The sequence below is a fragment of the Arachis duranensis genome, chromosome 2 (genome assembly GCF_000817695.3).
Source record: "Arachis duranensis cultivar V14167 chromosome 2, aradu.V14167.gnm2.J7QH, whole genome shotgun sequence".
Taxonomy (NCBI): domain Eukaryota; kingdom Viridiplantae; phylum Streptophyta; class Magnoliopsida; order Fabales; family Fabaceae; genus Arachis; species Arachis duranensis.
The window spans coordinates 69,768,106-69,793,985 of NC_029773.3; the positions used below are offsets into that span (position 1 = coordinate 69,768,106).

General features: G+C 37.2%; 1 protein-coding gene across 1 annotated transcript; it reads left to right on the forward strand.

Annotated features, from left to right (window-relative positions):
* Positions 1-315: 315 nt before the first annotated feature.
* On the forward strand, positions 316-8,048 carry LOC107474809 (disease resistance protein At4g27190-like). Its single transcript, XM_016094447.3, has 6 exons — positions 316-402; positions 497-3,138; positions 4,336-4,593; positions 4,774-5,490; positions 6,245-7,066; positions 7,767-8,048. The coding sequence occupies exons 2-6, from the start codon at positions 523-525 to the stop codon at positions 7,797-7,799; spliced, it is 4,446 nt and encodes a 1,481-aa protein (XP_015949933.2). The 5' UTR covers positions 316-402; positions 497-522; the 3' UTR covers positions 7,800-8,048.
* The last annotated feature ends 17,832 nt before the right edge of the window (positions 8,049-25,880 follow it).

The window sequence follows — 25,880 nt, forward strand, 5'->3', positions numbered from 1 at the left end:
CCTTGGATTGAACCATTCTAACTACTAATTCACTGGTCCAACCGATTCAATAAAATAATAAATGAACACCCAAAAACATATTGAATGGTGAGAGATCACACTTTATCAAACAATTGGATAAAAAAAATTGAGAAAATTCACTCTTCTTTTAATTCCCTATCAAGAATCATCAACATGGCTTGTTTTGCTTATTTACTACTCGTAAACTAGGCCTGTCTACTTAAATTACTTAATTTTTGTGGGTGCAACCTTTACCATGTCCGTATCTTTTGTCTCCAATTTGAAACCAGTAATAAGCAATTAACATCTATGTAACAGGAAAAAGGTGTGCCTTGAAGCATTTGATCTTTCAAGCATATCGATTACTCTCTTTATTCGCCCAATTTAACTACAAAGGAAAAGGTATCAGCATTTAACATTTGTGTATGTTTTTCTTTTTACAATGTTTTCCATGAACTCTTTTCCTCATTTAAAATTTTCCTATTTTTGCTTGTAGTTTGAACTCTTGAATCAAAAGGATCAATGGATATTCTCATTGCAGTTGCTGCAAAAATAGCTGAGTACACTGTAGCACCTATTGGAAGGCAAGTTGGTTATCTAATTTTCCACAAAGCCAAATTTAAAGAGCTAAGAGACCGTGTCAGTGATCTTGAGGGCAAAAGAGACGAAATCAAGCAACGTGTTGAAGAAGAAAGAAGGAATGGGAAAACAACTTTTGATGTTGTGCAGAATTGGTTGAAGAATGTGAATGATGCCATTGGAGAGGCAACTAAACTTCAAAATGATCCTCGTCGTGCAAAGGCTGGATGTTCTAGATGGTCATTTCCTAATGTGGTGACACGCCATCAACTCAGTAGAAAAGCTACAAAAGTTGCCCAAAAAGTTGTTGAAGTACGGGGAGGAGGGGACTTTTCCCAGGTAGCTTACCGTCCTAAACTTGATGCAGTGTCAGCATTTACTACAAGGAGTAGTCAAAACTTGGAGTCAAGAAAACCAATTATGGAGAATATCATGCATGCTCTAAGAGACCCCAAAGTAAGTATGGTTGGAGTCTACGGGCTTGGTGGTGTTGGTAAGACCACTCTGGTTGAAGAAGTTTATCAAATAGCTAAGGAAAATCAGTTGTTTGATGAGGTGGTTATGGCCACCATATCCAAAACACCAGACATCAAAACCGTTCAAGAGGAGATTGCTGATCAGTTGGGTCTTCGTTTTGAAGAGGTAACTGTAGCTGGTAGAGCACCTCGCCTATACGAGAGAATAAAAAAGGAGAAAACCATCCTTCTCATACTGGATGATATTTGGGAAGCCCTTGACTTGAAGAAAGTAGGCATTCCCTCTGATGGTGAACATAATGGCTGCAAATTATTGATGACTTCTAGAACCTTAGATTTGCTACGACATATGGGAGTCAAAGAACATTTTAGACTAGAAGTTTTAAATGAAGAAGAATCATGGAGCTTGTTCCAATCTGAGGCTAATAATTTAGACAAAGAACCCGACAAGCATCAAATTGCATTCCAGTTGGCAAAAAGGTGTGCAGGATTGCCTATTCTCATAGTTACTATGGCGCGCTCATTGATAGATCAAAACATTCATGCGTGGAAAGATGCTTTGAGCCAATTAGAAAAGGTTGACAATGAAGAGTTGCAGGAGATAACTTATTCAGCTTTGGAGTTAAGTTACAAAAGGCTAAAAGGCAATGAGATGAAAGCTTTTTTCTTGCTCTGTGCAACAAATGGTAAAAATCCTTCTGTCAATGACCTATTCAAATATGGGATGGGTCTAGGTATATTCAACAGCACAAATACAATGGAAGGTGCCAGAAATAGACTACATAACATGATAAGTGCATTAAAGGCATCTTGTTTGTTGTTAGAAGATGACACAATCACAAGGGTCAAAATGCATGACGTTGTTCGTGAAGTAGCTATCTCCATCGCTTATAGGGATTATCACATATTAGCCAAGTACGGAGACGGAGATAAGTTGAGGGAATTTCCCAATATGGATATTCTTAGCAACTGCTCCCAGATCATTCTGCAGAATTGTGGTTTTCGCCAGCTTCCTGAAAAGTTAGATGGTCATAATCTAAAATTGTTCCACTTGAGTAACTTTGTGGATCAATGTGTTCTGGAAAATATTGATGCAGTAGGAGCTTTAAAAAATTTAGAAATACTGAGTCTCTTACAGTCATCGATGATAAAACTTTCAAGCGAAATAGGGAAATTGAGTCATTTAAGAATGCTCGATTTGGGTGATTCTGGGATTGAAATCATCCCAGCAGGCGTCATATCAAGCTTGATCAAATTGGAGGAGTTATACATGGGCAATACCTCCATTAAGTGGAAGATTGAGAATTTAGACAATCAAGATGAAAATGCCAGCCTTGATGAACTTCGTCAGTTGTCAAGCCTAACAAGTCTAGAGCTACAGATACAAGAGGCATGGATGTTGCCAAGAGACTTGATGTTTGATAAATTAGAAAGGTTCAAAATTGTTATTGGAGACGTTTGGGAATGGGCTGATATTGACGACGTCACATGGAAAACATTGAAGCTCAAGCTTGGCACCAATATTCACTTGGAGCATGGGATCAAAGGATTGATCAGAAGAGCAGAGAATTTGTATTTGGATGAAGTTGAAGGCATTTCGAATGTACTCTACCAATTGAATAGGGATGGATTTCCTCAACTGAAGCACCTCCACATCCAAAATAATGCCTTAATTCAGCACATCATTGATTTTACAGAGAGGTCTCATATTCCAACCCCATTTCCAAACCTGGAAAAACTGGTGATTCAGAATCTCGGTAAGATGGAGAAAATTTGTCATGGGCCACTTGCAGTTGGTTTCTTCTCCAAGCTCCGAGCCATCAAAGTTGAAAAATGTAACAAAGTAAAATATCTTCTCTCTGTATCCATGGTTAAAGGGATGCCTCAGCTTTCAGAGTTGGAAATTTCTCAATGCAATCTTATGGAAAAGGTAGTGTTTGAAGATGATGATGCAAGTGCAATGAATGACGAAACCATTCAGTTTCCATTGCTCCATTCTCTGACTCTACAACATTTGGATGCGCTTGAATGCTTCTATTCTCATCAGCCAACATCTTCTCCAATATCCCTTTTCAATAATCAAGTAAGGGTTTCAGCTTCTATACTTGTTTTGATGCGTATAAGTGGGTTCTTTAGTTTATTTATTTATTTCATTTTATGGAGTATCGGTTGATCTAAATAATTCTGACTCAACATAAATAATATATGTAATAAAAATTAGTATCGGTAGTTTGTCACGGCCTTGAACGCATTCCAACGTTACTGTATTTAGGAAAAAAGCTAAGAACATAATAGAAATAAAGTTTTAGTAAAAAAAACACTTTATTATTCAAGTGTTTGTTATAAATGACTGATATTCAAATTCTAACTTTTCCCTACTATTTATAGCAATCCACCTCCTTAATGAATGGTTATAATTAAATATAATCAACGGTCTAGATTAATCATCCAAAATCTTCATTATAAATATCTATCATACCACAACTTTCTAAATACTTCTAGATTATTCTATACTACTCTTCATACGTTCATATACATCTAGATTCTTTTAGATTACTTTATGACATTTTAGAATCTTCTAGAACCTTTTAGGATATTTCGGGATCTTCTAGGACATTCTAGAACGTTTCGGAATCATCTAAAGCATTCTCAAACACTCTAAAAAATTATACAAACACTGTTAAACCTAATATTCTAAAATTTATCGTGACAAGTTGATATATTTTATAAACTAATAAATATTACATATATAAAAACTAATAAATATACTTATATGAAATTTTTTTGTAATATTTTTTAATTACATTTCTATATAGTATATTAAGTTAATATAAATCTCAAGAAATATCTCATCATGAACCAACTTATAATACCAAATTGAAAATGTATTTCACTTTGTGTGCGTGAGAGAGATCGAGAATACCTTAAAACATTTTTTAATAAAATTATAGAAACTAATTATTGATCGTGATGAATACTACTAAATATTTTATTTAGAATTAATGATCGATAATAATACTGTACTAAAATAGCATTTAAATGATCATAGAAACTTCTCATTTTTCTTGTACTGTAAGTATTAGAAATTTATTTATTATCACATTTCATTTACTTGTTTTAGCTGTTTACTTCTTAGCTAATTTTATTACTTTTATTTTATTGGATTTACTTTCAATTGTTAGTTTATTACATAATTCGTACAAAGGATGGAATACTATTGAATGCAAAGTTTTTTATAATGTTTTATTAACATTTTTATATTCTATATATATATATGTAGGTTGCATTTCCTAATTTGGACACACTCAAGTTGAGCTCGCTCAATTTGAACAAAATTTGGAAGGATAATCGACACTATTTTTGCAAATTAAGAAATTTGATTGTTGAGAATTGTGATGGTCTAAAGTATTTGTTCTCACCTGCCATGGTGGAGAGTTTTTCCAGCCTCATAAAGCTTGAAATAAGTGAATGCCATCTAATGGAAGAGATAATAGCTGTAGAAGAAGATAGTGACAACAATATTGTCACACTAGAAGAGGTATGATAACTAAATGGTGACTATTGTTTTGAAAAAAGAAATTAGGACCTTTGTTCAAATACTATGTATTGAATAGAAATATACATCATATATCTTCACTAATAGCTTTTTCTGGTGCTTATTCTTTATTAACAGTTTAATGATAGAAGTTATGTATGATTTTTGAATTTTTGAATCCAGGTTCGATTTTTCAAATTGCAAACAATTATCTTGAAGAATATGAAGAGTTTGAAGAAAATATGGCACAAAGAATTTTCTAAAGTAAAGACTTTACAAGTAAAAAATTGTGAGAAAATTAGAGCAATTTTTTCTTCTTCAATGCAAAAAGTATATAATGATCTTGAGACATTAATGGTTACTAACTGTGCTTCGGTAGAAGAGATATTTCAACTGAGTTCTGATGAAAATTATAGTACAGAACAAACACAGCTGAAAAAAATTACTCTAAAAGAATTGTCGAAGTTAAAACAAATATGGAGCAAGGATCCTGAAAGAGCTCTTAATTTTTACAATCTAGAGGAAATAAATGTAGAGAGCTACATAAACTTGGAATTTGTATTTCCATGTTCAGTAGCCACAAGTTGCTCACATCTTAAAGAACTTATAATTAAATGGTGTGAAAACATGAAGAAAATTATTGCATTCAAGGAAGAACCCATGTTCTTATCTATTTCCTTTGAGTTTAACCATTTAAATACTTTGGTGCTTTGGGACTTGCTTAAACTCAAAGGGTTCTATGCACGAAATTACACATTATCATGTCCATCTTTGAGAAAATTAGATATTACAGGATGTGTGACGTTAAATTTGTACAGAACTCTTTCTACAAGTAGTCATCAAAAGCTTTCAGATGACGAATATATTATTTCAACACAACAACATTTGGTAGCTGAACAGGTATGAATTGTTTACATTGTTACATATGCTAATTTGCATTAAAGTCCAATGCATATGAACACGATTTTCTACTTTTCATTCAGATTTTTTACTTAAAGATAAATCAAATTTTACATTTAAAAATTGGTACAGTTAAATCAAAGAAAATATTTTTTCAATTCCAAAATAGCATTCTCAAGCATGAGTATTGGATTTTGTGTTAACTTTGAAACAAATCTTAGAAATAAAAGGCTTAATATAAGTTTTTGGTCAATATAAAATTCTTATTTTAGTCCAAATAAAAATATTATTTTTTACAGAAATATAAAAATAATTATTCTTGTTCTTGCCGTCAAGAGACTTCTTAGATGATCAGATAGCAAATTAAATATTGTGTGTTATTGTATTAAATTAGATAACTTTTAAATTTGATTGAAATAAAATAAAAAATTTAACATTTTCCAGGTATCCAAAATTTATTTAAGCTTGAAAGAAATTTGATTGTATGAAAAAGTTGAGACAAAATATTAGAAATTAAACCTTTTTATATATGCAATTAATTATTTGAATAATGAGACTAGTGATTGCTGATTTCTAATGATTTTTAAATACCATTAGTGAGTTTGGATTAAATCGAGCAAAGTATAAGATTACTCTGAATTTTGATTAAACATTATATTTACTGTCTTTATTCTTTTCTTAGGCTATTGCGAATTAAATTTAGATTTATTGGAAATAGCATCTTATTGTAAATTGCTTTTTGTATATGTTCAAGGTAATGCCTAATTTAGAGCACTTGAGAATAGATGAAAAGGATGCTGCCAACATATTGCAAACCCAAAATATAGGTTCCTTCTTCGACAAAATATCATTTCTTGCTCTATCCAATTACAAGACCGAAGGTTCTGCTTTTCCTGATCAGGTTCTGCAGAATATATGCAGTTTGAAACGGCTACATGTTGAGTGGAGTTCCTTTAAGAAGATATTTCATGATAAAAGGCTTACAAATGAAAAAACTTGTACAAAGCTCCAAAGTTTGATACTCTATCAATTACCAAATCTTCAACATATATGCGAAGAAGGACTGCAAATTGACCCAGTTCTCGAGCTTCTTGAAGATTTATTTGTTTATGGATGTTCAACTTTGATAAACATTGTTCCTTCTTCTGTTACCTTTTTCCATTTGACCTATCTTGAGGTAGCAAATTGCAATAGCATGATAAACTTACTTTCTCCTAGTACAGCAAGAAGTCTGGCCAAACTCACCGTAATGAAGGTAAAACAATGTGATTCACTTGAGGAAATATTGTCCAAAGAGAGAGAGGAGATAACAAATGACATTGCATTTTTCTCTTTGCAAACTTTGGAGTTGGATTCTTTACCAAGACTCGGTAGGTTTTGCTCACAAAAGTGCTTCCTAAGATTTCCATTGTTGAGGAAAGTAGTGGTCAGAAAATGTGCTCGCATGAAGTACTTTTCTGAAGGAGACAAGGTGAGCACACCAAAGCTTGGAAAAGTGCTAACAGCAGAGAATAGAAAAGAATTTTATTGGAAGGGTGACTTGAATGACACCATAAAACACATGTTTGAAAATAAGGTATGTTTTTATTTTACTATTTGGGTTTGCTTTATTTTTTCTAACTTTGATGCAAGGTGGCCAACTTTGTTGTATAGTACCTGTGCCTTCAAACAGAAACGAGAATTCAAGGCTACTTATTATATTATTTATTCCTTTTTGCCAAAACAAAAGAAAAATGAAAACAGTAAAGTCAGGGGTATAAATCCTTGTTCTAAATCACATTGCCATGCCTAAAAAAAAAATTCTTATTAACATTGATTTCTAAAGGAGACCTTTTTTTTCTTTTACATAAATATTAAAATTTTATCTTTTTATGATATAAATTATTACAAGATGATGTATTTGTTACTCATATTTTTAAACGCAAACATATTGAAATTACATAGATACGAATAATGGTAATTATTTTCATTGCGTTCTCGTTGTCATCATTTCCAATCATCTAATTGATTAAAATAATTTCTGCTTATTAAAGTACATAATAATTTGGCCATTTTGAATTTTCATTCTTATTGTGGCATGTCGCGAGTTTTGAATTTTCTAGTTTATATTCTTTCTCAAAAATATAGCTTAGTAATTAAAAAAAAAAGAAAATAGTATTATGTAATATGTTTCACTGTCTTTTGATATTCAAATTTTGTTCGACTGATATCGTTTTGTAGATTTATTCAAATTATATATCTCATTTACAGTATAAACGATTTCTTCATCCTTACAGCTGACCGAGTCAAAACCTACTGCTCAAGTCTGACGAATGCCGTTCATGTTCCTGGTGAAAAAGAAAAGAGTCGCTTTCCTTCCAGGACCGGATAAGGTCAAACTCTGGGCGGGCTGCCAGGTTTCGCCTACGCTACGGTTTCAAATCGCAATAGTTAGGAGAGGTGCACCAGCGGCGAGCAGAAGCAAGGTTATTAGATACCTCAGGAAAGTCCGGCCAGAACCACACGTGCAAGTTTCCCTGCATGTGGCTCATCCGTGATAACTTATTCGGATTTGCGCGAACTAGCGGACCGATCACTAAGTGGGGATGCTCCCTTCAATGTGATATAAATTAGTAAATACGTACTGAGTTTAAAGAACTAAAATATCATTAAGATGATGACTAAATATCATTGAATTATTAGCTAATTATTTGTGTAATTTGTTGTGTTTAGTGTACATGAAATTAACTTAATTGAAACAGATTCAAAAAGAAATAAAACAGGCCCAAACAAACATCTGGCCTACACACACATATAATTATGGCCGAAAGACTTACTTGCTTCCATTACAAATCTTTCCATCCGAAACAAAATCCAAAGCCTAGCCAAAAGAAGGAAAAGAAAGATCTGGCCTAAGAACAAAGCCTAAACGGAGGCCCATATCCAAATCCAACTTCTCAACTTAGTTGTTAATTAGGAATTTCAATTTCATTTCAATTGAACCAAACCACACCACTGAAATCATATTATCTTTTCTCTCACTTCTTTCTCTTCCTACACCCACATGATATCTCAGAAGAAAAGAAAGAAAATGGAAAACTCTGAGCTTGGACAAATTGAAGAACAAAAATCAATATTTCCAATATCAAGCAAAAAAGCACTACAAGAAAAATATGTTTTAGCGACAAATTTTTAGTGGCAATAACATAATGGCCACCAATTCTTTAATTTAAGTTATATTTTTGCGACAATTATATATTTGCTATTACTACTATATATTATAATAGCAGTTATCTTTATTGCCACTAATAATTATAAAAAATTCTTCTTAATAAAAGTTTTTAGTGGTCATAGAATTATGGCCAGTATTATTCTCATTAAAATAATTTTTTGTTAATAAATTGTTATATAGAATGAATTATGGCTTGCCCTTCTTGTAGTTGCCCTTTTTGTTAACAATTGTCATAGAGTAACATAGCTTATGCCGAAGGTGAAGAATAATCTCATTGCCGCCATCCTAGTCGTCACTGTTGCCATCGTCACCACCGTCGAGCAAAGGCGCCTCCTCCACCAACGCATCTCCAGGTCTAGTAGAAATGCCTAATTCACTGAGATAGAGAGAAAGCACCTCTTCTTGAACGACGCTGTCACTGCATTTGGCTCTGTCATTGCCTCCTCTTCATAGCACTACACCTCCGTCACTTGCACCGCCACCGGTCTTGCACGTAGACGTTGCCGCTGGTAAATCTTCTCCCTTTGTTTTTTTTATTTTTTTTATTTTATCCTTTTGCTAATTCTAAAACTCAGTAGGATTTTGTTGTTGTTGCTGTCGTCAATAGTTGTTGTTGCTCCTTTGTTTCTTTTTGGTAGTTAAACTTGTTGCTCGTTGCTCAGCTTGCTCTCCATGGCTGCCATTTGAAGAAGGTAACAATCGCTACTTCTCCTTCTCGACATCTTTTTCTTTTTATTTGTACTGGTACTTGTAACTAATTATAATTGTTTAGTAGGGAAGAAATTAGTGACTAAGTTTGTGTGGGGCTTCTACTTATTTTTGGTATTAGGTTTTTATAAGGGTTTTTTTTTTCTGAAATAAATAAAAAAACATTATTTCCAGAAACACGTTATTTGAACTTTAATGTCTGGAATGCATTTTTTTAGGATGAATTCGCCCAACTCCTGGTGAACTTCACCGAAATTCTCCCTAGAAACCTGGCTGACGAAATTCAAATTTCTAAGCCATCATCATCGTCTCCAATAGTATATAGGAGTACACAAAAGTACACAAACAACAAGCATGACTTCTTCAATATCGCCGGCGTGAATGGCAACCATATTTAACAAGGATTTTTTATATTATAAATTAAAAAAATCACTATTTCTCTAAAAAATACAACTTATTCCTGTGTACTCTTGTGTTCTCTTATGTACTCTAGAGACAATGATAATGGTTGCCATTGTTAAGTTTCTAACTTTTCTTCTTAGCCAATCTGATATTTATGAAGATACGTAGTAAAGTTCGCGGGGGTGCGGCAAACTTGCCCTAAAGCCCAAAAAAAATGTATTTGAAAAATTTGATGGTAATCAGTGGCTAAGAAAAAGGGGGGGTTGAATTTTAGCCCCTTTTTGTTGAGTGTTACTTTCTGTTCTTTGAAATAGCTTCAGGAGATATTTTTTCTTTTTGTCTCCTATGCAACAAAATCAGAAATGGAGTAGAAGAGAGAGAAAGAATCACACCAAGAAGTATCCTAGTTCAGCTGCTAAGTGCAATGCAGCCTACATCCAGTCTCTATCACAATAATGATGGAATTTCACTATAATCAAACAGATTACAAACTTTAATTCTTCCCTAGGAACTACCCTTCCTATCCGGGACAAATCCAGAATCTATCCCCAATCATAAACTTGACTTGGTCACCTACCAAGCTTTCAACTGCTAAGTACTAACCCAACTTGCAAGAGGATTCTCACAAAATCATTATACACAACACATAAATGTACAAAGGATCTCTAAGACACCTATGGCTTTTTCTTTAATTTTGTACACTCTGCCTTTTTCCACTCACTGGCTTTTTCTTACAAACCTCACACTATTTTTCTTTTTCACCATGAGACTCAGACAGAAAAAACTAAAGAAAATACAAAATGAAACACATTGAAGGAGAAGAACTTCTATTAGCTTGGGTAGCTATGAGAACTCTGTGCTTACTCTCCTTGTCTCAAGCCTTGGCCGTTCACCCTTATTATAGAAGGGGAAGCTTCCAAGGTTGAAACGGTTCAACCGAGTCAACTTCTTCTTCTTCAACACCAAAACTGGTTCGGACAGAGAGAAGAGAGAGGGAACCGAAAGTAAAAACCAACATGCAATTACCTCTCTCATCCCTTCTCATCAAGCTTCATCAATCTGAGCCTTCCATCTTGACTTGGTCCCCAATAAGGATTTTTGACCCTTGATGAACACTTGATCCTTGACAGCTCCATCTGCTCTACTTTTGCTTCCTCCTCCACGTAGCTATAGTAGCTACCTTCTGTGATGGATGAACAAAAAGTATAAATGAGCCATACCACTGGGATCTTCTTCTCTGACCGAAATGGATTGCTACTATTTTTAGGTATGGAGATCTTGAGGCTTCTTCACCATATCTTGCCATTACTGGTAAAGATCTCAGCCATGCCATACTGTAGATCTTCTTTTTGCAAGGGCCATCATCATCTTAGCCGCTTGCTTCTTCATAGCTTCTTTGCTTCTATCTCTGATAACTTGCATCTTCTTCTTTCCTGACAGATAAAATGACCGAAAACTAGAGAGAGAAGAGAGAGAAGAAAAGCTTTCAATGGAAGTAAAGAAAAAAAAATTAAAATGAGTTAAAATTCCACTTTCTAAACCTCCATGCCTAGTAACGTGTAATGCATTAATGGCAATCAAATCAATGTTAACTTTTTCTTTCATGTTACCAATGTATTTAAACCAAGTTAATTGAATTTGAATTCTATTTCTTAGTGGGGGTAGGTAACCAAACTCAATTGTGCTCCATTTCATTCTTTCTTCTTTCAATTCGGACCAACCAAAAGTTGGGGCAATTGGAAGCCTTGTTTTGGGCTTTGCTGAATAATTTCCAGGCCCAATTATCTTGCTAACCAAATAATTATTTTAGCCATTTATCAATTGGAATTCTGGACAAGGCTGAATATCACATTGGGCTTGTTGTAATTTTTGGCCCAACAACAGAATCTGCAAATTCTAACAAAATTGTTAAGCTGCTAATTTATAATAACCATAAAATTAATTTAACAATTTTGTAATTAATTATTTTTAATAATACTTGATCATCACATTAATTTTAAGTTTTTCAAACTCAACAATCTCCCCATTGATGACAAACATTATTAAAAATTGAATTGAAAAAGGGCAAGGATTAAGAGTACTCCCTTGAAGATTTTGGATCCTCCCCTTTCTCATTTGTCACATAGCTCCCCCTTGATATGTGCCATTTTTATCAGTGGAGGCATTACCTGTAACAAGCTTAATACATTCCAAAATGTATTCAATATATGGTACAAAAAAAAATGTTGAACACTTTGATTTTTGAGCAGATGTATTAAAATAAACAAAACCTGGTTTGTTATCTTTTAAACAATTTTTTTGCTTATAACAACTAAACATAAAGTATGCCAGAGTACTTTCAGAAAACATTGCAACAAATAACCAAAACTCAACATACTTTAAATCAACATGTTCAAATAATTCCTATTTAAAAATATTTACTACCAAAACATTCAATCAAACAAAATTATCCAGCAACATAAAGTTCATCCAACAAATCATTTTAAACAAAATGGGCAGGCAATAATCAACAGAAAACTGTGATCAGAGAATCAAAGCACTAATCATTAAATTAGCATTTTATCAAAGCAATAATCATCAAATTAGCAGTTTATCAGAGCAATAATCATCAGATTAGCAGATTAGTCCTTTTTCTACTTTTTTCCCCATTTTGCCATGAAGAGGGGAACCTGCAAAAAAGTTAGAAAATCAGCATGATGAATACACAAAATATTTGATTAATAAACAAAACACAGAAGTTCAAAGTAGTTGAGTACAATTGTCCAGTAGTTCACAAGACACTAAAACAAAAGAACAATTAAAAGAGCAGAGTTCAAAGGTATGAGCAGCAAAGAACACATCAAGCATCAGAAAGATTGATATTTGAGCCAAGGGAATCATCTTCTTCATCCGAAACAGCCATGTCTTTTTCCAGGCTTTTGATTAGCAAATTGATTCTCTCATTGCACTTAGTCCAGGCCTTTTCACTTTCATAAGCTTGTTTTCTGGCCTCCTTGGAAGATTTGATCATCAGATTGGTCATATGAGAGAATTCATGCAGCACATCTTTGACTGATTCGGATAGTTTGGAAGATTTAGAGGGATGATATTCACTTTCACTATCAGATGTAATAGCACTTTTTCCCTTTTTCCCTTTCATGGCTTCAAAAATCCCGCCTCCTTTTAAGGTTGAAACCCTGTTTTCTACAGGCTCATTGAGTACATCAACATTAAAGTATTCGAAAATGCATGTAAGAAAAATACCATAAGGCAGATTCACCTTCTTATCACTACGAACACAGTCCCACATGTGCCACACCATGATATATGCAAAAGAAATAGAAGCAGAATTGATAATAGCAAATAAAACCAAAGTATCACAGACATTTACTCTTTGATAGGAACTGCTCTGAGGCATCAAAATGTGGTTGATGATGCGATGAAGTAGTGTTCTTACAGGGCTCAGAGCCTTGTGAGTGAGAATAGTTCCATCCAGAGCAGAGAAATTCTCGCAAACCCGAAAAAGAGCAGTCTGAAGAGTAACCCCAATTTGAGAGTCCCATTTTCCTGACATGTATGCCCTTGGTCCTTCATCTTCATATCCTAGTGCAGCACTAACAGTCTCTCTGTTTAAAGTCAGATGCACCTTTTTTACATAAGAATGCAAGGTGGTGCACGAAAATTATACTCACACTATGTAATTCTGCACAACTAACCAGCAAGTGCACTGGGTCGTCCAAGTAATACCTTACGTGAGTAAGGGTCGAATCCCACGGAGATTGTTGGCTTGAAGCAAGCTATGGTTATCTTATTATTCTTAGTTAGGATACCAATAGGGTTCTTTAGTTTCAATTGTAAAAAGTGAAAGAGCATAAAATAAGTAATTGTTATGCAGTAATGGAGATTGTGTTGGAGTTTTGGAGATGCTTTGTCTTCTGAATCTCTGCTTTCCCCCTGTCTTCTTCTTCACGCACGCAAGGTTCCTCCTATGGCAAGTTGTGTGTTGGTGGATCACCGTTGTCAATGGCTACCATCCGTCCTCTCAGTGAAAATGGTCCAAATGGCACGAAGATTCTGATTAAGGAATCCAAGAGATATTCATTCAATCGAAGGTAGAACGGAGGTGATTGTCAGGCACGCGTTCATAGATTGAGAATGGTGATGAGTGTCACGGATCATCACCTTCATCATGGTTAAGTACGAATGAACATCTTAAAGAGAAACAAGCGTGTTTGAATAGAAAACAGAAATAATTGCATTAATTCATCGAGACGCTGCAGAGCTCCTCACCCCCAACAATGGAGTTTAGAGACTCATACCATCAAAAAGTACAAAGTTCAGATCTAAAAATATCATGAGATACAAAATAAGTCTCTAAAAGTTGTTTAAATACTAAACTAGTAACCTATGTTTACAGAAAATGAGTAAACTAAGATACATAGTGCAGAAATCCACTTCTGGGGCCCACTTGGTGTGTGTTGGGGCTGAGACTTGAGCTTCTCACGTGCCTGGTCTGTTTCTGGAGTTAAACGTCAGGTTGTAACCTGTTTCTGGCGTTTAACTCCAACTTGCAACCTGTTTCTGGCGTTCAACGCCAGAATGCAACATGAAACTGGCGTTAAACGCCAGTTTACGTCATTTATCTTCGCGCAAAATATGGACTATTATATATTATTGAAAAGCCCTATATGTCTACTTTTCAACCCAATTGAGAGTGCAGCAATTGGACTTTTGTAGCTTTAAAAAATCCATTCCGAGTGAAGGGAGGTCAGAATCCAACAGCATCAGCAGTCCTTTTTCAGCCTGAATCAGAGTTTTGCTCAGCTCCCTCCAATTTCAGCTAGAAAATACCTGAAATCACAGAAAAATACACAAACTCATAGTAAAGTCTAGAAATATGAATTTTGCCTAAAAACTAATAAAAATATACTAAAAAGTAACTAAAATATACTAAAATCTATATGAAATTACCCCCAAAAAGCGTATAAAATATCCGCTTATCATAAGGCTCCATCAATGTACATCATGTTCGCATAAAACTCGCGAACCAGATTTGGGTAAATCGGCTTGTGAATCATAAACAGAGGAGTCCATTTATTTTATCAAAAAGGGTAGAAAATCAACACCCTTGTCAGACAGATTTTCCAGAATGACAACATAAGAGGCACACAAATGGCGGTTGACTAGAACTTGAGAATGGAACTTGTAGGTAGCGCAAGAGTTGAACCGAGCCGGATCAAAATGTGAATGATTCTTATTAAACTTATTTTTGAAATCAAGTGAGTCCAAGTTTGGTAGCTCTCGAGTATTGTGGAGCATGAAGCGCTTTGAGCGCTGTGAAGGAGCAGACCGACCAGTGGTATGGCTCAAAACAGGATTTCAAAAGCACAAAACATACTAGCAAAACTACTAACTTAAAGCACAAGAAACAGAGGTGATATAAGAAAAGATAAGTATATAATATCATAAGAAACTAGCCACGGCTCGCGAAGTTTAAGCTGGCTAGCTATATACAGGCTAAAAGAGAATCAGACAGTAAAAACAGCTTATACAAATTTTGTTCTCTCAAATGCAAGCCTCTAGGAAAAACAAAATACAAAAGTGAGAGACATATACAGTATAACCCAAAATGACTCAAAAGAAGTATCCAGATCCTCCGCTTCTGTCACCAACCAGACAACTCACCGAGGTGTGTTACGACCTGCATCTAAAAAACATAACAAAAATATGGTATGAGAACCGGAGGTTCTCAGTATGGTAACAGTGTCCAGTGATGTAGGATATAAGACCCCAGGATGCCAGAGGCAATCCTAGACTCTATATCCATCACAAGAATTCAACTTAAAGCATTCTAAAACAATAAGGCATAATATATATGAATCTTAACATAGATAAACAGGGTACTCTATCTTAAGGGATTTCTATTCTAACCAATCACCGCTGTCCCACAGCATTCACCAACCTATCCTCTATGCAATCTCATCGCCACCTCCTTCCGAACCTCCTCAATCCCAGTAGAAAGCACAATTAATAGCAATGCAAGTAATTCACAAGTAAAAGCCTATAAGGCAAGTAGATCAAGTAAGAACATAGGCATATTATTCAATTAGGCATACAATTACAAGTCGGCAAAGCAAACAAACAGATAGAAAATGCACATGATGAATGCCTGCCCTATTGGCTGTGATATCACATTGTCGGTTCAACTGCTAACCCGACACATCTCCATGGAGATGTCGCCCTTTGGAATCATCATATGGGAACCCCCAAGATATAGTGCTCAGATCACTGTCCAGGGTTTTGCGCCTGCACGCTCTATTGATCCGAAGGGATGTGAGCGGGATACTCTTGCCACCGACCTCGCATCATAATGCAAGCGGGATGAACCACCGCCCTTACGCCGCTGCCGCTACCTCGACAGGCGAGATCCAACGACACGTCCCTGCCGGGCGCATAGCGTCTCATAATCTCAATATAAAATAGTAGTTCAGTGTTTTTCAGAAAACATTTTCAATATATTAGTGATTCCTCATCACCCTTTCGAGTCTTCGACTCATCTCTACCACTGTCAATTCACATTTTTATTTTGAACTCAACAGTTCCTCAATTCTCATCTCATACATCAACCATTCGTCACATACCATCAAACCATCCCCAGTACACCCAAAACCTTGGCCTCCATCTTCTAAGTTTTCCAAATAATATCATTTAAAGCCATTAAATTCTTTCCCATGTTTTAAGTATCCAAAACTAGGCCCAAGAGACCTAAAATGGTGTTAGAGAAGCTTACAACCTTGTTGGAAAGGTAGAATAGTTGAAAACAAAGAAAAATTTGAGAAACAGGGCGTGTCCGTACGCACAGGGGTGTGCGTGCACACGGCCAGGAAGATTTTGAAAGTGTGCGTACGCACAGGTACTAAAATTTGTAAAGTCTGTTCACTCGCACAGGGTGTGCTAGCGCCCCCAACAGACGACCCTTCCCGACTTGTGTGTGCGCACAGAGCTGTGCGTACGCACAGGTCGCAATTCTTTATTGATGTGCGCCTGCACAAGCTGTGCTAACGCTACAAGCAGAGAGCCCTTTCCTGCCTATGCGTACACATAGGTCTGTGCGTCCGCACAGAATAAAATTTTCGCAGGGTTGTGCGTGCGCACATATCAGAAATCTTGAAATTTTGCAACTTTGTAGAATTTCAGATTTTTAACACCAACTTTGAATGATTATAACTTCCTCTACAAAAACCCAAATTTTACAAGCTTTATATCAAATTGAAGGGTTTTCAATAAGTTTTAATCTCAAACAAGTTCCAATCAATTTTGAAAAATGAGGCAAAAGTTATGATCAAACAAATTTCACCAAAAATAAACTTTTACCCAAATTCACAAATCCCACAATTTCTTGTACAACACAACCAAAACCATACCAAACCATTTCAAATTTCATTTCTCATCAAAATCTACCCTTTGTGTCATATTATACCTATCTTACCACATTTTCCTTCACATTTCATCCTCCTCTTTCTCAACATCAATATATCACATATATCACATTCTAATCAATCTTCTTTCACATTTTCCAACTACTTTACCAATTCATCAATTCCAACATCACACATGTTATCACTATTCACTTTTCAAATTCACACAATCAATCATCATCACCAATTCACAATAAATCATCATACATCGATATTCACAACTCATCAACCATTATAATTCAAACCTATCCTATAAGTCACTAGCCTAAGTGTCCATGAATATTATATACTACATAGAGGAAACCGAAACCGTACCTTGGCCGATTCCCTATATGAACCCAACTCCAAAATGGCACAAGTTGAGTTCTCCACCACAAGCAAGCCACCAATGTAAATCTAACAAGCATCAACAAGCTCCAAACTCACAATAATCAAACTATATATGCATAAACCATCACAAATCAACCTAGGGTTCCATTTAAACATAATATCACAAGGGTTTAATGTCTCTTACCTTTTCTAACAGTTTTGATAGCCAAAATCCAATGCTAACCAAGGATTAGAGCAAACCTAAACATCCAAAATCACAAAAACTCATTTAACCCAAAGCCCTAAAAACCCCAAAATTTTGGAGAGAAGAACTGAGAGAATTTCAAGCTTTTCTTACCAGTTTCTTGCATGAGTTTTTGTAGAGCACTTCATAAGAAACGCGTAGCCGCTAATGGCACGCAAATTGGAGCACCGTAGCTCGAGATATGAACCAAAGAAGAAGATGGTGAATAGTATTTTCTTCTTCCTTCCTTTAGCTGGTGGTGTTGTGTTAGGTGTGTGTTATGGCTGAAAGGGGTTCATTAATCAACCTTTTTTATGTTGGGCTTGGGCCCAATTTGGGCCCGGTCCAACCCGTTAGCGTTTTTAGCCCGTTTGGCCTAACTTCGGGCCAAACCTTTTAAAATTAATGTCCGGTTTTCCATTTCTAATATTTTTTAAGGTTTTTGACTGTTTCTACTTTTTCTCGCACAGCATCGGATAGACTTGAACCGGTTGAACCAGTTCAACTGTCGGTTCGTGGTTTTTCACGGTTTTTCGCAGAAAATACATTTTCTGACTCAGAAAGACCTACTGAGTCCAAAAATCACATTTAAATCCTCAAATTCTCACTTCAGCTTTTCGGAATCTAATTTGGGAAATATAATCACTTAATTAACCAGTTAATTAGTTGCGGTTCTTACACTCTCCCCACCAAATAAGAAATGTTGACCTCAAAATTTGAATTACCTGAGAAAAGCTCGGGATAATCCTTTCGCATCTCGGACTCCAATTCCCAAGTATGCTCTTCAATTCCTGCTCGCTCCCAAGCAACTTTAACCAATGAGACTTCCTTTCCTCGCAGCTTCTTCACACTAGTGTCATCGATCCTCACGGGCGTTACTTGGAAAGTTATGTTTTCCCTCAACTCAACCGACTCAGGCTCCAACACATGAGCCGCATCCGACATGTACTTACGAAATTGTGACACGTGGAATACGTCATGCAGGTTAGACAGATGAGGTGGCAAAGCAACTTGATACGCCACTAGCCCAAATCGCCTTAGAATCTCAAACGGTCCTATATACCTTGGATTCAACTTCTTTGTCTTGATCGCTCTTCCAATTCTAGTTGTCGGTGTAACCTTTAGAAATACATGTTCCCCAACTTCAAACTCTAATGGTTTCCTTCTCTGGTCCGCATAACTCTTCTATCGACTCTGAGCAGTTAGAATCCTTGCACGAATCTTCTTAATGTTCTCAGTAGTCTCTGCTACCAAATCTGGACCCAAAACACTTACTTCACCATATTCATACCAACAAAGTGGAGACTGGCACTTCCGTCCATAGAAAGCCTCATACGGAGCCATCCCTATGCTCACATGAAAGCTGTTGTTGTACGCAAACTCCACCAATGACATGTAGCGGTCCCAACTTTTAGGTTGATCCAATACACATGCTTTCAGCATATCTTCCATCGTATGAATAGTCCTCTCCGACTGTCCATCTGTTTATGGATGATATGTGGTACTGAGATATAGCTTCGTACCGAAAGCTCTTTGGAAAGCTCCCCAAAACCTTGAAGTGAATCGGGGATCACAGTCTGATACTATGCTCGACAGCACACCATGCAACCTTACTATCTCCTTTATATACAACCTTGCTAACTCTTCCATAGAACAGTTTACTTGAACAGTCAGAAAATGAGTAGATTTGGTTAAGCGATCCACGATCACGCAAATAGCATCAAATCCCAATCTAGTCCTACGTAAATCGGTCACAAAATCCATCACGATTCCTTCCCACTTCCACTGAGGAATTTCAAGTGGCTGTAGCATTTCTGATGGTTTCTGATGCTCTATCTTCACATTCTGACACGCCAGGTACTTTGAGACATGTTTCGCCACATCCTTCTTCATACCAGGCCACCAGAAAATAGCTTTCAGATCGTGGTACATCTTAGTACTTCCAAGGTGAATAGAAAATCTGCTATTGTGCGCTTCTTTCAATATATCTTGCCGCAAAGTCCCAACATCTGGCACAATGATCCTACTCTTGAATCTTCACAATCCATCTTGATCCCATGACACTCTCCACCGCTTCCCTTGCTCGATAGCTAGCAATACCTTAGGTAACACGTCATCGTTTTGATGAGCCTTTAGGAGTTCGAATTTAAAGTCACTTGAGATTTGTAACAGATTCAGGCAAGCTCTTCCGGCAACTTCACCAATATCCAACTTAAGATCCAAAAACTTCTCTACTAGCTCCTCTTCCTTGATTCTCATCCAAGCTATTGTTAAAGATTTCCGACTCAATGTGTCTGCTACCACATTCGCCTTTCTAGGGTGATAACTCAGTTCAAAATCGTAGTCCTTAAGCAACTCCATCTCTCTCCTCTGATGCATATTAAGCTCTTTCTAATCAAAGATGTACTTGAGACTTTTATGATCAGAAAAGACGTTAAACCTTACTCTGTATAAGTGGTGCCTCCAAATCTTCAATGCAAACACAATCGCCACTAATTCCAAGTCATGAGTTGGGTAGTTTACCTCATGCGGTTTCAGCAGACACGATGTGTAAGCCACCACATTCTGTTGCATCAGAATGCAACCCAAACCCTTCAAGGAAGCATCACAGTACACTTCGAATGGTTCATGCGGTTTCGACAAGATTAAAACAGGTGCTGAAGTTAACTTCTGCTTCAAAGTCTGAAAACTCTCTTCACATTCCGACGTCCAAACAAAAGGCGCTTCTTTCCTTGTTAACTTGGTCATTGGTAGTGCAATCCGGGAAAATCCTTCGATAAACCTCCGGTAATATCCGGCTAAACCCAAGAAGCTTCTGACTTTCGTAACCATTGTCGGTCTTTCCCATTCCATCACCGCTTCTACCTTAGAAGGATCTACAGCTATTTCTCTTTTGCTCACCACGTGATCTAAGAACATCACTTCCTCCCTCTAGAACTCACACTTCGACAACTTAGCGTACAACTTTCGCTCCTTCTAGATTTGCAGCACAATCCTCAAGTGTTCCTCATGCTCCTTTGCTGTCTTAGAGTAAACTAAGACGTCGTCGATGAAAACCACCACAAATTTGTCTAAAAAGGGACGAAACACTCTGTTCATGTAATCCATGAAAACAACAGGTGCATTCGTTAACCCAAAGGACATAACCAGAAACTCGTAGTGTCCATAGCGCATCCTAAATGCAGTCTTAGGGATATCGTCCTCCTTCATCCTTATCGGATGGTAACTGGATCTCAAATCAATTTCGGAAAACACCCCAGCTCTTTACAGTTGATCCATTAAGTCATCTATTCTCGGCAGTGGGTACTTGTTCTTCACAGTTACTTTGTTCAACTGTCGGTAGTCCACATATAGTCGCATTCCTCCATCCTTTTTCTTCACCAATAAAATTGGCGCTCCCCACGGTGATACACTCAGTCGAAAGAACCTCTTGTTCAGAAGCTCTTCCAATTGACTCTTTAACTCGGCCAACTCTATCGGAGCCATACTGGTCCGGCTCCCGGCACCAATTCAATCTCAAATTCAATTTCCCTTTGAGGTGGGAACTCAGAGATATCCTCCGAAAACACTTCCAAAAAGTCTCTAACAACCAGAATCTGATCTAAGCTCTAGACATCGCTCGAAGCATTAGCAGTTAACAAGATGTATCCCGGATGCTCTTCCCCACTACAGTGCACCCTTACAGAGTTTAGGTAGTAACCTTTCGCTATCACTACCCCACTTTCTCCTTCTGGCATAAACCGAATTGACCGCTCAAAACAATCCAACAAAACCCGATTCTTCGACAACCAATCAAACCCCAAAATCATCTCCAACCTAACCATTGGTAAACAGATCAAGTCATGCACAAAATCTCTACCCTCAAACTTGAAACCTACTTGCCTACACCCTGACCTAGTTATAACCGTCTTATGCAAAGTATGTACATGCAGGTCAAAAGGTAACTCTGATACTTTCAAACCTAGTTCCTCGACTTTAGCAAACGAAATAAACGAATGCGAAGCCCCAGTATCATACAATGCAATTAATATTTTATCATTAATAAGACATATACCTCTCATCAAAAGATCCACCTTGGAAGCATCCTTGGCATTCACAGCAAAGACTCACCCCTGGTGCTGACCTTGACCCACATTCGGGTTCTTCCCAAACGTGCAGTCCTTCGCAATATGACCAGGCAATCCACAGTTGAAGCAACCACTCTGATTTCCTCTTCCTTTGCTACGCTGAAACTGGTCATGAGTGTTCTTTTTGGAGCCTCTTTGCCCCTGAGGCGCATATCCTCCTCTCTTGAAACTCTGACCTCTAGGATGGAAATACTTGCCATGTCCCTTGCTAGAGGTTGCTCCATGAGTGTCCTTGGATGCTGCTACAATCTTGGCATACTCCTCAACCACCTTTACTTTGTTCACCAAATAAGAAAATATATGGATCTCCAAAAGAGCCACAGCAATCATAATGTTGTCCTTCAACCCCCTCTGGTACTTAATACACTTTCAGCTCTCGTAGGTCTCCGGGGCACCCTGACACACCCTAGAAAGCCTACAGAGCTTGTCAAACTTGCTAGTGTAATCTGCCACAGACAGGGAACCTTACTTCAGCTGCATTAGTTCCATCTCCTTTGCTTCCCTTGCAGACTCAGGGAAGTATTTCTTGTAAAAGGCTGTCTGAAATATGTCCCATAGAACATCGGCGTTTTAGAGCTGTAGCAGGCAGCACTCCGCTTGCCACCAGTGTTGGGCCTCTCCCGCAAGCTGATAAGCGGCGAACTTGACATATTGATTATTTGGAACATGCTGCGCTTGTAAAGCACGCTCCATAGTCTGGAACCAGTTGTCTGTTTTTGTTCCCGGCCGGTTGGCCTAACCTCTGCACAACTTGTAGAGTCGTAGCAGCATTAGCTTCCATAGTGTTCGCAAGGTTTGCCATGGCCACCATGAACTCGGCATGGTTGTCGACCGGTTGCTCATTCCTACTTTCTCATGTACGTGTTTGACCTCGTCTGCGAGTAGCCATGTAGGGTTTTTGTCTACACCAAACAATCGATATCAAGGTGATCAGTCTCAATATCAAAAGCCTAATGCTTTAATTATCCCAAACAGGCACTCACAAACAAGCATGCTATGCATATATCAACCAGATAGCCTAATAGCATCAAAGAAAAGACACGTAGAGTTTGCAATGAAGCATAATTCGGTCCATCCCTTAGGCTCACGAGGACGAACTGCTCTGATACCACTAAATGTAACACCCTAATTAGCCTAAGCCTTACCTCGCACCGGAAAGCAAAGGTTAATCAAATTTTACGACAGTCCTAAGGCTCGTACATATAATATATATAGAAAGAATTATTATAATCGAGAAGCCTGATAAAGGATATAGCTCAAAACAGGATTTCAGAAGCACAAAACGTACTAGTGAAGCTACTAACTTAAAGCACAAGAAATAGAGGTGATATAACAAAAGATAAGTATATAATATCATAAGAAACTAGCCACGGCTCGTGGAGTTTAAGCCGGCTAGCTATATACAGACCAAAAGAGAATCAGGCAGTAAAAATAGCTTATACAAATTTTGTTCTCTTAAATGCAAGCCTCTAGGCAAAACAAAATACAAAAGTGAGAGACATATATAGTATAACCCAAAATGACTCAAAAGAAGTATTCGGATGCTCCGCTTCTGTCACCAACCAGATAACTCACCGAGGTGTGTTGCGACTTGCATCTGAAAAATACAACAGAAATCTGGTATGAGAACCGGAGGTTTTCAGTATGGTAACAGTGTCCAGTGATGTAGGATATAAGACCCCGGGACGCCATAGGCAATCTTAGACTCTATATCCATCACAAGAATTCAACTTAAAGCATTCTAAAACAATAAGGCATAATATATATAAATCTTAACATAGATAAACAGGGTACTCAATCTTAAGGAATTTCTATTCTAACCAATCACCGCTGTCCCACAGCCTTCAACAACCTATCTTCCATGTGATCCCATCACCACCGCCTTCCGAACCTCCTCAATCCCAGTAGAAAGCACAATTAATAGCAATGCAAGTAAATCACAAGTAAAAGCGTATAAGGCAAGTAGATCAAGTAAGCACATAGGCATATTATTCAATTAGGCATACAATTACAAGTCAGCAAAGCAAACAAACAGATAGAAAATGCACATGATGAATGCCTGCCCTATTGGCTGTGATATCACATTGTCGATTCAACTGCCAACCCGACACATCTCCCTGGAGATGTCTCCCTTCGAAATCATCATATGGGAACCCCCGAGATATAGTGCTCGGATCACTATCCAGGGTTTTGCGCCTGCACGCTCTATTGATCCGAAGGGATGCGAGCGGGATACTATTGCCACCGACCTCGCATCTCAACGCAAGCGGGATGAACCACCGCCCTTACGCCGCCGCCGCTACCTCGACAGACGGGATCCAACCACACGTCCCTGCCGGGCGCATAATGTCTCATAATCTCCCGCATAATCTGCATCACAAAACCCTAGTACACAGAAATCATTAGATCTAGGATACCATAAGCCAAAATCACAAGTTCCCATAATGTATCTAATGATTCTTTTGACGGTTAAAAGATGGGATTCTTTTGGGTGAGATTGAAACTTTGAACATATACCCACACTTTGAATAATATTCGGCCTAGAGGAAGTAAGATACATAAGTGAGCCTATCATTCCTCTATACAGTGTTTCATCCACATCTTTGCCATTTTCATCTTTTTCAAGTTTAGTATTTGGATGCATAGGTGTTCCCATTGGTTTGGAAATTTCAAGGCCAAATTTCTTGATTAATTCTTTTGCATATTTACCTTGGTGAATAAAAATACCACTAGGAGTTTGTTTGATTTGAAGACTAAGAAAAAAGGTTAATTCACCCATCAAATTCATTTCAAACTCACTAGTCATAAGTTTTTCAAACTCTTCACACAAGGTTTCATTGGTCGAATCGAACACTATATCATCCACATAAACTTGAACAAGAAGAATACCATCATTAGATACTTTTATAAATAAAGTTGTATCGTTGGTTTCCCTTTGAAATTAATTTTTCAACAAGAAGGCACTAAGCCTTTCATACCAAGCTCTTGGAGCTTGCCTTAGGCCATAAAGAGCCTTTGAAAGTTCAAAAACATGATTTGAAAATTCTTTACTTTCAAAGCCGGGGGGTTGAGCCACAAATACTTTCCTATCTATAAAGCCATTAAGGAAAGCACATTTAACATCCATTTGGAACATTCTAAAACCCTTATGGGCAGCATAAGGAAGAAGGAACCTAATTGCTTCCATTCTTTCTACCGGGGCGAAAGACTCATCAAAATCAATACCTTCCTCTTGATTGTAACCTTGGGCCACTAATCTAGCCTTGTTACGAACAACACTACCATCCTCACCCAATTTATTTTTAAAGATCTACTTTGTACCGGTTACCTTCTTACCATTAGGATTGGGTACAAGTGTCCAAACCTCATTCTTTTCAAATTGAGCAAACTCCTCTTCCCTGGCTTTAACCCATGAGGGGTCTTCAAGGGCTTGCTTTACATTGAAAGGCTCTAATTGGGACAAGAAAGCAACATTGCTTTGTTCAACTTGCTTCTTGCTTGAGGATCTAGTGGTCACGCCTTGGGAAGGATCACCAATAATAAAATCATGGGGGTAACCCTTCAAAAACATCCATTCTCTTGGCCTTTGAGGTAAGGTTCTGCCTTGATGAGCTTCAGTAATCTGGTCTGTTCCGAATTCTCTAACTAGTACAGGAGACAAAACTGAAATGTCTCCTCTATCCTGATGAGACATTTCTGGACAGACAGGTTCTTCACATGGGACAGTTTTGGGATTTTTTTTACTGGCTTCCTGGTTGACAATATCTTCATAGCTTGCATCATCTTCTACCACAATACTGGAAATTGAATTAGTATCACAAAAGGACACGTGTATGGATTCCTCTATGGTTCTATGTTCCTTGAGGAAAATTCTATATGCCTTGCTAGTGGTGGAGTATCCAACAAACATCCCTTCATAGGATTTTGGATAA

Excerpts from the sequence above, each read along its gene's own strand:
- LOC107474809 (XM_016094447.3), top strand. The coding sequence starts at position 523 with ATGGATATTCTCATTGCAGTTGCTGCAAAAATAGCTGAGTACACTGTA. Across the intron at positions 3,139-4,335 it reads TATCCCTTTTCAATAATCAA|GTTGCATTTCCTAATTTGGA; the intron begins GTAAGGGTTTCA and ends ATATATATGTAG. Across the intron at positions 5,491-6,244 it reads AACATTTGGTAGCTGAACAG|GTAATGCCTAATTTAGAGCA; the intron begins GTATGAATTGTT and ends TATATGTTCAAG.